Raw genomic sequence first — 14,166 nt, 5'->3', positions numbered from 1 at the left:
CTCACCTTATATGCTAACATTAAAAAAATCACCATATCAATGCCAACTCTATAATCCTTGTCATTTGCACCAATCTATGTTACACAAAGAGTGAAGAAAAAAGGCTCTGTGGTAGCAGCACTATAATGACGTATTTAAAAAACTTAATAAAAATATAAAATTCGATCACAAACCAAGACATAATTTCCACTTTTGGCTGATTATAACTCATAGATGTGGCCTGATAGAGGGTCTTTTCCTTGGAATGGTTCATCACTTCCAGGTAATGCTTAAAATAAATTCCTTTCAACTGTTAAGCAAGTGTTCTCCTTTCTGCCTGAGATGACTGGGGTGTTTTCAGGATTTCATTCTGCCTTCCAACTGTTTGCTTTCTCTCCTTTCCTCGTCAGCCATTATATATAGTTACTCCAGTTCTCGATGATTCTAGGTATATGCTTGCATTTCTAAAAGTAGTAGTTATGTAATCCTAATCAACTCGGGCAGTCTGGAAATATCTTTAATAAAGATTATGTACGCCTCTAAGAAAATCGTAACTAACGCACTTTTAAGCACAATAAAAATCAATAAAATTTCACTGTCTATATAAAAGAATGTTTCTTCTCACGAAACTTATGTAAGAAATTAGTTTCTACTCTGTCAATAGTTCTGGAACATAAAAGAAAATTTAAGGACTTTATTTTCCATTACAACAGAAACGGTGTTCTGGAGAACTATACAAAAGAAAAACTGTGCTTTGACAGACATGTTGACAACACTATGATGATAGGTAAATATTCAATATAATCGAAATACTGTTTGGGGAAATATGCATGCTGATATGCTATAATTCATAATCTATAATAAATAACATTCATTACAATTAAGACTATGAAGAACATTCACGTTCTCTACATGCAAGGATAAAATAAGACCCTTTTCCTTTAGCGTAAACTTGGTAAATTGTTAAAAATGCAATTAAACACATTAAGCTTTATGGGAAATACTGTCATCCTCGGAGGGAATGACGATATAAAGCCTTGGGATTTTAATTGCATTTTCAACAATATGCCAAGGGTCTTATTTTATCCTCATTCAGTACATAGCTGGACTAGAATATCAAGCTGAAATGCATGCACATATCTTTAAACAACTAAAAACTTGTGAAATATAAAAATTGCTGGTGAATCTTAAGAGTCTGAAAGTCTATAACAAACCACTTTGATCTACATTTAATTGCTGGTTTCAAAGTTCCTCATGGATATGAAAAAATACTCTTCGTCACAATACCATTTAAATTATGTATGGTATCAAAGAAAATAACATGAAAAAGTTCCCAGGACCTATAACTTGAAAATCAGAGGGTCACATGGGATGTGGTGTGGTGAGGAGAGGTGGTGAAATCACATGAGGTGTGTTATAGCAGCATAAGTGTGAATACACTTTGATCAGCAACGCTCAGTGGAATCATAAGAGTAGTAGTAAAGTAGTAATTTAGCACAATAAATTCAAGTGACTATAAAGATCATCAGAGAGAAAATGTAAAAGTTGTTATAAGCCATTTTATTTTGTAATAAATAAAATTCTTCTTTAAAAATGTCTTAGTAAAACTACCTTTGTATGCCTCCTAATACACATATACAGTATATATATATACATATATATATATATACATATATATATATATATATATATATATATATATATATATATATATATATATATATATATATATATATATATATATATATATATATATATATATATATATATATATATATATATATATATATATATATATACTGTATATGTGTATTAGGAGGCATACAAAGGTAGTTTTACTAAGACATTTTTACCAAGAAGAATTTTATTTATTACAAATAAAATGGCTTATAACAACCTTTACATTTTCACCTCTGATAATCTTTATAGTCACTTGAATTTATTGTGCTAAATTACTACTATTACTACTACTCTTATGATTCCACTGAGCGTTGCTGATCAAAGTGTATTCACGACTTATGCTGCTATAACACACCTCCATGTGATTTCACCACCTCTCCTCACCGACACCACATCCTTATGTGACCCTCTGATTTTCAAGTTATAGGTCCTGGGAACTTTTTTCATGTTATTTTCCTTTGATACCATACATAATTTAAATGGTAGTATATATATATATATATATATATATATATATATATATATATATATATATATATATATATATATATATAGACAGTTGACCCAAGGTATTCACGGGGGTTAGGGACCACAACCACCTGCGGTAAGTTGGTGCCCTCCTCTAAAAACACTTATAACTGCCTATTTTAATAGTTCAAACACCACACGTACCCTAAACTATCATCCTGAAACACTTTAATTACCCTCAGAAAATATATGGCTTACAGCTACATGTGAAAAAATAATCATGTTACCCCAATATTCAGGCACAGCCATTTTCTCTCATACAGAATTCAAGCTGTCCCATTTTCTTTTTACAGTATAGGGGAAACACTGGGAATTCACAAGCAGAGTTCAGTACTGTACCTAAATATTTAAATATGCATTGAAAAAAAATACCAAATTATAAATGCATTCAACAGTGATAAGTCATTCTCTTGTGGGGTAGTTGACAGAACGACGGACGCACCTATAACTCATTAACAATGACTCTAAATGAAAAATTGCATCGAATAAATGTTGCTCAGCGGGCCAGATTCTACCCAAAAAGTAACTTACTTGACCAGTTTGCTTGACTTTCCCGAACGACAATTTTTTCAGTGGAACGTAACTTTTTCTAAGTACCAAGTTAACATGAACGGTGTCACGGAGCACTGCTCTCCCGTAGTTCTTCAGATGGCCGAAGTGTGGCGCTCCTCTCAACCCGTAGTTCCTAAGGCTGCCGCCACATGTCGCCTTGGCCTGACCGCGGGAAATTTAATTCCGTCCAATCGTATCTCAGGCTGACCCAGGTCATGCCCTAGGGCTTATGGATTAAATACTTTGAACCAATCACAATGTGTTCTATCGATATGATTCATAGGCCTAGGCCAACACCAGAATCACATGTTCTTTCTTTCTCGAACTGGCGTGATGGAAAGTCACGATTTCAGTTTGTTTCCAAAGGTCAACACCAAGCAATTTGCAAAGAAGCCCAGGACAGTAGGATCTACGAAGCTGATACTGTTAACTGCATGGTTGGACAGCAGCGACTTTGAATAAGGTAAGCACAGCATTTACCTGTCTTTTTACATTTGTTTTGTTGCTAGGTTAGGTAGGGTTTTGGAACTGACCCTAGTGTGCAGTTTATCGTTTTTTGTAACCTGTGGTTACAGTGAATACAGATATTAACGTTGCCAGAGCATACGAGCCTGCCAAGAATCTTTAAAAATGCGGTCAGCCTCACACATGCAGTGTAGCGGGTCAGCCTAATGTACGTAGTTTAGTGGGTCAGCATCACGTATGTACTTAGAGGGTCAGCCTCACAGCAGTAGCCTAGCGGGACAGCCTTTTGTTTGCAGACTAGCGGGTCAAAAACTAGCGAATTTTGTACGTTACAGCCAGCAGGGAACCCGAAATTTGCCTCCGTAGTTTAGTGGGTCAGCCTTACGTTTGTAGCCTAACGGGACAACCTTTTGTATGCAGACTAGCGGGTCAGAAACTTATGTTTGCGTTTCGCCAGCAGGAAACGGAATTTTGCCTCTGTAGTTTAGCGGTTCAGCCTTATGTTTGTTGCATAGCGGGACAACCGTTTGTATGCAGACTAGCAGATCATAAACTAGTGAATTTTTTACGTTACGGTGGCCATCAATCCCGTCTTTAGCTTCTCCCCACCCAAAACCCCGGTTCCCATCACGGTCCCCCTTACCGTTTATTACTTTTTCTGTTGCTTTCCCTTTGGGAAACACCACCCAAAACACGCTTTTCATTACCGCCATGAAGCAAAACGGGAGCTATTTAAAAATGGCGCATTTTCTATAGCGATTTTTTGGCGCCAAAAGTGGGGTCCCGCAGACTTTCACAGGCTCCCTCTTGTGTACTGTTGTGTGTGTTAATCCTACTTATAATCAGCTAAACTTGTAATAACAATGGTTCAGTAACTCGCGCTAAGCAAAAAAAATTGTAACGTACATAAGCATGCACACACTCATTCCATGGCATCATGAACTTCCTGAAGTTTTAGTTTTGTATTTTTATGTTTATGATATGGTAATTCATACTTCATGAAAGGATGGATAAGCACAGTACTGAGAGAGAGAGAGAACTGAGGTATGTTTAAATCGGTAAAACGAATCGGGAAACAGCTGTTTTGTGATTTTGAGGGATTTTACTTTAACATAAAGTATGTTAGTTTACCTTTGTACAGTAAACACCAAACTATTTGCGGTTCAGGGTTCATGGCTCCGCCTATTCATGGATTTTTCTGTGGAGGGTATCTTTAAATTCGCATATTCATGGATTTTTTTGTAGAGCAATATTCACTAATTACTATATTTTCATGTCATTTGCGTGACTCAATACATTTTGTATGATATAATGATGTACTAATTTTCAAATATTAATATAAATATAAATGCAGCAAAATATCAATAAAATGTATTTTTTTCAATACATACTTAAAAATTTAGGTAAAGTACTTAACTCAGAGAGAGATAGAGACTTATGCAAACCTGAGGAAAGAAACAGGTTTTTAGGCTTTGCGCTGGTAATAAACCAGTTTTCTCCCCTCCTCATTGGAGGGACCTCCTTATAGTGAACCCTACCATAGGAGGGAACTCCTCATAGTGAACCCTCCTGGTGGCTACAGCTCCCTAAACCGGTTTTCTAACCTCGTTATAGCACCTACAGCTATGCCACTCAGAAATTATATTGAAATGATATTAAAGTAATACTGAAATATTAAAATGATACTAAAGTGATATTGAAATGATATTAAAGTGTTTTAGGATGATAGTTTAAGGTATATTTGTGTCTGAACTACTAAAATAGGCAGTTATAAGCATTTTAGAGGAGGTCTATGGTGTTTGAACTATTAAAATAGACAGTTATAGGCGTTTTTAGAGGGGGATGTCAAGTTTTGGCTAATCGCACTGGCTGTGGTCCCTGTCCCCCGTGAATACTGGGGGGTCGACTGTATACCCATTTTACTCTTATGTAAAAAATTAAAAATGATAATTCCATTAACACAGTCGTTTCTTTTAACAACTAAAAAATTCATTTCATAATTCTTTCAGAAATAGGCTCAAACAACTGATTCTGAGAATGTAAACATTACAAATGGCTGGACGATAATTTTTTTATACATATTACGATGATATTAGATCAATATAATAATGAAGTATAAATTGATTCTGTAAGTGAAATAACATTTTACTGATATTTTGCTGTGTTTACATTAATATTAATATTTGAGAAGTAGTAAATCATTTTAACATACATACATATGCACGCACTCAATTCCATGGCAGCATGAACTTCTTGGAGTTTTAGTTTTGTATTTTTATGTTTATGATACAGTAATTCATATTTCATTAAAGGATATGTACAGCACTGAGAGAGAGAGAGAGAGAGAGAGAGAGAGAGAGAGAGAGAGAGAGAGAGAGAGAGAGAGAGAGAGAGAGAGGTATGTTTACATCAGTAAAACGAACCAGGAAACAGCTGTTTTGTGATTTTGAAGGATTTTACCTCAATATACAGTATGTTAAATATTTAAATATGTATTGAAAAAAAAAAACTTTTTTAATATTTTGCATGAATTTTTCATCATAAAAAATTTATTAAGTCACGAAAATAACATGAAAATACAGTAATTAGCGAATATTGCTCTATGAAAAATCCGCAAATTAGTGAATTTTCCATGATTTATTTGAGATTCGCTCCACATAAAAATCTGCGACTAATCAGCTGTGAATGCTGAACTGCAAGATAGTGAGGGCCCACTATATATATATATATATATATATATATATATATATATATATATATATATATATATATATATATATATATATATATATATATATATACACACACACACACACTGTTATATACACACATACATATACATATATATATATATATATATATATATATATATATATATATATGTATATGTATGTATGTATATAAAGTCCTCCTGGTTCTCTGCAAGGCTCATAGGGCTGGCACTGATCTCCAGTTTCTTTGGCCAATAGCCAGTGGGGGACAGGTCCCAATGCCTAAGACATATGGACAGTGTGTCGCTAGGCCCACTGTTTAACCCACCAGCCCAAGGGCTAGTACCTATTCTCTTACTCACCCTCTTGAGTTTTCAGACTGCTAGGTTGGCGGGGCACCGGGTTATGCAATGGCACCATCCACAAGCCACCAGTGAGTGGCAGAATTTGAACCACCGTCCTCTCAAATGGTGGGTGAGAGCCTAAAACTGCGCACTCAGCTTAGTATATATATATGTTATATATATATATATATATATATATATATATATATATATATATATATATATATATATATATATATATATATATATATTTAAATGTCAGAAACCCTTTATAAGCAAACCCAACTTCCAAACTGTCTTATAAAGTAAATGTAGTATTTTTCATACTGGTAATTAACTGGGGAAGGGCATGAGAAACTCAGCCCCTACATAAATTTCTCCCCATGTTCCCCTTTTGGTACATCTGTTAATCTTTTCTGGGCTTAGTGACTGCTTGAAAAACCTCCCTTCAGATAAAGGTGAATGGAGACGAAAGCCTGAGGAAACCCATCAGGAAAGCTAAGTCCCCACTAGCAACTGGCGAACATGGGGTGCTGGAGGTCTTGACATAGCAAATGGAGAGTGTGACAGTTGTGACTGAGTTGCCATCTTGACCCCTAAGGCCAGACGCCAGCGATACAAATGCCCTCTGAGAAGAGCAAGAAAATAAACCTCCGAGGGCATAAAAATGCTTGGCGCAGCTAGCCCCGGTCTCAGAACCCTATCGGCAGCAGACCCAACACACAAGCCCCCTTGCTTGCCCTTATTGAGCTGACCCCACATGGCCATCTTTTGGCACTCCAGTCACTTTACCTGTGCATTCCCATTAAACTCATCACTCCATTTCTGGTGAAATTCAACGAGGCCTCTCCATCACTCCGTTTTAAGGTAACGTCCCTTATTTGTGGTTCTTTCAAACAGTCACGTTCCTTTAATCTTTTACTGAATTTCATTTCTTTTCTTTCAAACAGTCACATATCTTTAATCTTTTACTGAATTTCATTTCTCTTCTGAAGTGCAAATTCTCACAAAGTCCTGACTTAGTCAATCCAGTGCGAATTTTTAACATAAGCATCTCACACCAGAATTGAGTTATCTTGGCACCATATGTGCAACCCTCAATTCGCCCGACGTTATAATTTTCCTTACTTAATCACCTGCATTTTTAATGTGCAGACAGTGTTGCTAGCTGTGGAAACAACTGCTTGTCTTGTGCTTCTTGCCATTGCATTTCCACTGCAATCAGTCCTTCAGTGTTCCTTTCAAGAGGATTACCCATAGATTCTTCAAAATCATATTCAACTTTTTACCAAAATCATATTCAACTTTTTACTGTGGTAAATAATAAGTAAATGCCACTTTACCTTATACCAATCTCTGCACACCATTACACAACTCCTTTTCCTCATAAAAACTTTTGTTAGGCCTGTTACAGAAATCTCTCTCTTATATTAGATCCTACCAAGGAAGCATCAGATATTATTAACAGTTCACAAAATTTATGTGTTTGGGGAGAGTAACCACAATTTTACACTCTTTTCATATAAGAGGGGTTGAGAGAGAGAGAGAGAGAGAGAGACCACCCTATGTCTACCAAATCTCTATCTGAACTGAACTTCACTTTACCAATATCTTCCATGAGGTTAAACCTGGGTTGCCAGCTAGGTATTTGTAGAATGTGGTTACCCTAGAAGGAACAGACATAATGAGTTTCTTCCCTGGGGAAAGAAAGGGAAAAACCCATATTCTTCCCCTGAAAAGGAAAAAAAGTTAGGAAATTTATTCCCTGGCTCAGAGAGTTACATAGGTCTGCCTCTTATCTGAATGACTGACAGCTTCCTGTTTTAAACACTTGTGTACACACACACACACACACACACACACACACACACACACACACACACAGAGGCTTCTGAACTGACTACGGCTATCAAACCTGTCACCCCTTCTCACTTTTAACTGATAACATAAGTAGTTTCTAAGATCTCTCTTGCATAAAGGACATCCTGTCCACCTGAACACACAGCTGTGTATACAAAAGCCTATAGGAAGACGTATACAAAAGCCTATAGGAAGACATATCTCATCTTATCACACATCCAACCAACCCTTTGTAAGACCTGACTCTCCCATAAACATTATTAATGTTATTTCAGTCCATATATGATGATCACAAAAGAAAACATACACAAGCATTGTACAAATGCATACATACTACAAAACCACCTCGTTATACTTCACAACACATGAGAAATCTGAAAGAAAACAAAAAAAAAACACAGAAAACATATTACTTTCACAAATCATAAGATATATACAGGCAGTCCCCGGTTTACGACGGGTCCGGCTTACGACGTTCCGAGGTTACGATGCTTTTCAAATATATTCATCAGAAATTATTTCCCGGCTTACGACGCATGTTCCGTGGTTACGACGCGTCGTACGCCGATCCGACGGAAGAAATACAGCTCCAAAACGAATAATCATAATTTGAAGGTTTTTGATGAAAAACTCAATAAAAATGCAGTTTTACATCGTTTTCAATGCACCCAGAGCATTAAAAGCAAGGTTTTTTTATGATTTTTGACGATTTTCGACGATTTTCCGGTTTACGACGATTTTTGGTTTATGACGTGGCGTAAAGAACGGAACCCCGTCAGAACGGGGGACTGCCTGTGTATATATATATATATATATATATTATATAAAGGTTTGTTGGAAAGCTTGGCAACAATCATGTGACTGGCAACTGAAATGATGTCAGGAACCTCCTGCAGTCAAACCAAGGAGTCTGAAGCAAGAAGTGAGGGGTTGCTAACTCCATACTTGTACTCATTATCCCCCTTGGAAACATGAGGTGTCTCGTGGTTCACACTGTCCATGGTACTATAGGTTTTGAATGAATCTCTTCAGCCCAACTGTAATGCCTTCATCCTTATACCTTTAACATGTTCTCTCTCTCTTAGCTGTCTATCTTCTCTTAACTTTACGTTACTCCAATTTTAAGTTTTCATATAAGAATAAAACCTTCAGGCAATCCCTATGAGTCTAATAATGAGACTTCATGGTCTTGTTAACCCTGGCATGCTATGACTGAGAACACGAGTCCACCAAATCCTGCACTAGTGACACTCACCTCCTTGTGTTCAGAGAAGATGCTAAGAGATTCTGGACAAGAAAGCACAGGTTCGATAGGCCTTAACTCGCTGTCTAGCAACTCCCAGTAGGCACCTAGCTCTTTGTCATCTGCAACTCCACCTTCAGTACATAACCCGCCTCCCCCTCCACCTCCTCCTTCACCAATGTGACCTCTGCCATCTGTAAAATGCAAGAATGAAAACATCAAAGTTAAAAATTATGAACCATGGTATTAAAACAATTCCTGTTATAAAAACCTTTTAATCTCCCTGGCCCACAATACAGAAAAAGTATTACACAGCTAGAACAAAAAGGTTTGGACATTTGTTAAGAGTAAATTTTCAGGTTGGTTAAAATTATACTTTCTGGTTAAACAAAACCTGCCCCAAGATATTTATTGTGCATGTTTAAAAAGAACATTCAATAAAGTACTTATTGAAACAAAGTATGGATAATACTGCTCTGCAGAGTATGGATAATAATGCTCTGTAACCTCCCTCAAGCTCAAAGTGAATGTCCTACTAATCTCAAGATCAACACCTGCTTAAGAACGAACACAATTCCAATCAAAATTTTCTCATATAACATCCTATTTAGCAACTTACACGAACATCAAACAATGTCCCACTTGTGGCAAAATTATTTCTCAAAAACACACCATCAAGTCCCCATTAACTTGATAGCGTTGCAGAAAAAAGCCACATCATTCATTGGTACAAAAATTTCTGAAAATTAATCGACATGGCAATAAACTTCCACTTGTAGGTTATCAATAATACTGTATATGCTACGTAGGAGTAAACCTTTGGGCATTCGAAAGCTTCAGCCTGAGAACCCCTACGTCAGATAATCGAATGTAGATAGCCATGACCTCAAGAAAAGACTAAAAAATGAGAATCAACAAAAATATATACTGTAAAATGTATCAGAGTCAGAGGTTCACAAATGATAACTTCATGCATAGGACAATGGTATATTCTGACCAGCAATAGGAAAACGTAATATTTACTTATTTTCAAAAATGGCAATGTGACATCTCATTTTAAGACACTTTTCCTAATATCTGAAATACTTACCACTACTACATTTCGCACAAATAGGAGAATTAATGCATTTCTTACTGAGGTTGGTAGAATAAAAGGGAATGCCTGTAATTATAATAAATACTTTGACTTAAAACATCTTTGTATTTGGAAAAATGAAATAGTTTATAACAATTCGTTATGCATGATATATTCTTTCAAATCCGTGTTCCACAGAGAATGCTTGATATCTGATTACCTATATTGATTAGGTACTCTAAAAGGCGTGGCTACCTGGAGACTTGCTTATCAAAATTCTTGCTCTATATGCAATTTAACGTCGCTGAACTAAACAATATACCAACTTTACGAGCAAAGACTGCATTATGTATTAGAAAAAAATGTCAAAATGGCTAATGGTATAACGTTTTTTCTTGCTCGAAGACCCCCCCCACCAATGGTAGACAATACACAAAAAGTAACTAAAGATATAAAAAGAGAGAGAAATACAGTAAGACCTGCTTTAAAAATCTGCTTATACAAAATCTTATGGCCTTATATTTTGCTGTACTGGCCCTACACAGAATTGTTGCCCGGCTGATAGCTTTGAAAACTGAACCTATTGAAAAAAAATACTGTAGAAGCGGAGGGAAATAGATATATGTTATTCCTGAAAGATAACATTATTAGCAGGAGTTTAAGAATTTGGAATGCATACCATTACTAAAAAGGCTCTTCAAATGAAAAAGCAATGATTCAGTGAATGTACACCCTATAATATAAGCCCCAAATTTATCAATAATTACAAAAACGTTACAGATACAAGGAAAACTAACTGTACCTCTAAGAATCGCCTTAACTACCACAATGGTAGTAATTATAAACTACAATTAACAGACTTGTGATTGACAGAGGACTAAAAAATGGTAGAAAAAATCAAACTTGAACTTCTTGTAGATTAATCTGTCAAGCCTGTGTAGCAGGGGCTGCAACGGACTTGTTCTTTATGTGAGCACTACAGCATACCAGCATTGCTATCCACCCAGAGAAAGAACTGCATCATTTATCAATCACTCATTGCCATGGTACGTCTCATACACCGTAAACCTTTCATGATGCCCTACTTATCATGCAAGACCATATAACAAGATGGCTAGTAAGAGGCAGGTTCAAGGTATACTAATTTATTGACAAAATCTCTGACAGGTCAAGAACTCTTTTGAGCAGAAAAGCAGTATTTGACATTAGAGGAAAACAGAGGGACATCTATATACAGTCAGATGTGTTTCTCAACCTGAAGAATGGTTAACAATTCTATATACAAATTAGGAAGAGATTTCAAATACATAGGGTTAAAAAAAAGCTTAAATTGCCTTACATACATTAATAATTACAGTTCTGACAAGGACATAAAGTATCTTGTGAAAAATGCATAAAAGTTTGTTTGAATCAGGAGCACTGGATCTATGTTTCCTGAGAGTCTCGGTGAGTTATGTAGATTTTTATTTTGAGGCGAGGATGGCCTGAGGGCCCAGCGACAGTTCTAGACCTCACAGTACTGCTCCCGCCCGCTCCCCCCAGGAAGTAAGTCTAGGGGAGTGGATCATAGTCTGGGATATAGGCTGGTTTTAATGTCTGTGGAGACCCAGGTGATTTTCCTGTCCACCATCAGCTGATACGTTTTCTCTCTCGTTGTAGTATGCATTGTGGTCCCAAGTAGGCTGGAGAGAGGGGAGCTTATATGCGTCTATTCTTATGAGTGCATACTTTGCTGTTTTAAGGTCTTCGGGGATGTATTCTATTGTTACGTCATATGTTGTCTTCACTGGCATGATGTTTTCCAATGTTCTATGTAGGTCTAGAAGAGTCGTGGGCTCTGTTATGTCTTAAAAAACATCTGCCGGTATTGTCAACACTTGGCCTTAGAGTGCTTCTGCCAGCGATGCATTGAACATCACGTGCGGGGCTGTTCTTCATCCCAGCAAGGCCCATGGTAATTCCTTTCTCCAACTCCTGCCTTGACATCTGGCGGTGAGTGCTGATTTGAGGGAGCGGTGCAGCTGCTCCACCATGCCATTTGCTTCTGGGTTGTATGCTGTTGTGTGAATGAGTTTTGTCCTAAGGCTGGCAGCGAGGGAGCTCCACAAGGTGGAGGCGAAGTTAGCTCCTCTGTCGCTTGTTATGTACTGAGGTACTCTGTGCCTGCTGAACGTTCATTAGTGCTTTCACACAACTCTCTGCTGTCTGCTGCCTTACTGGTATTGCTCCTGGCTATCTGGTGTTCCTGTCAATGATCGTGACGAGATACCTGTACCCCTCAGAGGGGGCAGGGGTCCCATGATGTCGACATGGATGTGGGCCAGTCGTTGCCATGTTGTCTGGAATTCTCCTATCCCCGTCTCTGTGTGCCTCGTTATTTTTTATGTTTGGCATTCTCTTGCTCATTTTTTGATGTCTGCTTTCATTCTATATCTGATGTACACTCTGACAAGGTTCAGGTGGTGGATCTGCTTGATGGGTGGGACAGGTTGTGAGCGACGTTGAAGGCTTTCTTTCTCAACCCTAATGGTAGGTATGGGCAAGGGCGACTGGTACTCGTCTCTCTGTCGTTGATGGACAGGTCGCTCCACATAAGGGCGGGGTTCTCCTGCCGAAGTGGCTGTAGGTCCACACCATCCTTCTGGGCCGATGCTATTTTGGGATATGATATCCTGTTCTGGACAGTGTTGATGGAGTTTCAGGAAAGGGCAACTGCCACATTGTTGGAAGAGCCCTTTAAGTATCTGATGGTGCAAGAATGTTCTGGTATCTACGATAGGTGATGCTGCTGTCTTGTTGACCACCCATCTCTGCTTTTGGTGAAGGCATGTACCAGCGGTTGGTGGTCCGTCTGCACCGTGTCATCCTTCTAGCATGTGTCGAAAGTGGCGGATGGCTCTGTGGACTGCCAGTAACTATTGGTCAAACATGGAGTACTTTTGTTCTGCTGGCAATAACTTCTTGCTGAAGAATCCTAACGGGTGACAACCATCATCTGTCTTGTTCAAGTACTGCACCCATCGCTGTGCTACTCGCGTCCATCGTTAGGGTGAGGGGCCTATGGGGTAAAGGAAAGATCACTGTAATAGTTAATCATTCCCATGAATTCTTGGACTGCTTTGACTGTTGTTGGTTTTGAGGAATCTGTGATTTCTTGGACCTTCGTCCGAAGGGCTTGACACCATCAAGGCTTATTTGGTGGCCCAGGACTTCCACTAATGATTTTGCCCATCCACATTTGCCTTTTCGGACTATAAATCTGTTTTCTTCAAGTATTTGCAGGACCCACCTGACGTCTCTCATGTGTTGTTTGATATTGGGGCTGAATATCAGTATATCGTCAACGTAGTCGATGCAGAAGGGTAGGTTGTCCAGGATTTCGTCCATCAGAGGTTGGAAGGTCGCACCTGAGTTCCAAAGGCCAAAGCAGCAGTACTTGAAGGTGTATGCGCCGAAGGGGGTGATAATGGCCGTTTTTTCTATGTCCTCCTTTGCAACCAGGACTTGGAAGTTTCCCTTCAACAGGTCGATCTTCATAAATATTTTGGTGCCATTCACCTGGTTGGTTATGTTGGTGATGTTTGGCAGTGGGTACCTGTTAGGTACTGTCTTGATGATGATTCTCCAGTAATTGCAACAGGGTCAACATGTGCCATCAGGTTTTGGTACCATGTGTATGGGAGATGCCCAAGGGCTGGAGACTTTTTGGTATATTCCTGCCCATTCCAT

General features: G+C 38.0%; 1 protein-coding gene across 1 annotated transcript in view; it reads right to left on the bottom strand.

Annotated features, from left to right (window-relative positions):
• LOC136840252 (mitogen-activated protein kinase kinase kinase 7-like) overlaps positions 1–14,166 on the bottom strand; it is a 388,562-nt gene that overhangs the window by 11,396 nt on the left and 363,000 nt on the right. The window contains 1 exon segment of the mRNA XM_067106882.1: positions 9,375–9,556. Within this exon segment, the coding sequence (XP_066962983.1) occupies positions 9,375–9,556 (182 nt within the window).

This window comes from Macrobrachium rosenbergii, chromosome 7 (genome assembly GCF_040412425.1).
Source record: "Macrobrachium rosenbergii isolate ZJJX-2024 chromosome 7, ASM4041242v1, whole genome shotgun sequence".
NCBI lineage: Eukaryota > Metazoa > Arthropoda > Malacostraca > Decapoda > Palaemonidae > Macrobrachium > Macrobrachium rosenbergii.
The sequence above is the reverse complement of the archived record's forward strand: the minus strand, read 5'-3'. Positions and strand labels throughout refer to the sequence as shown.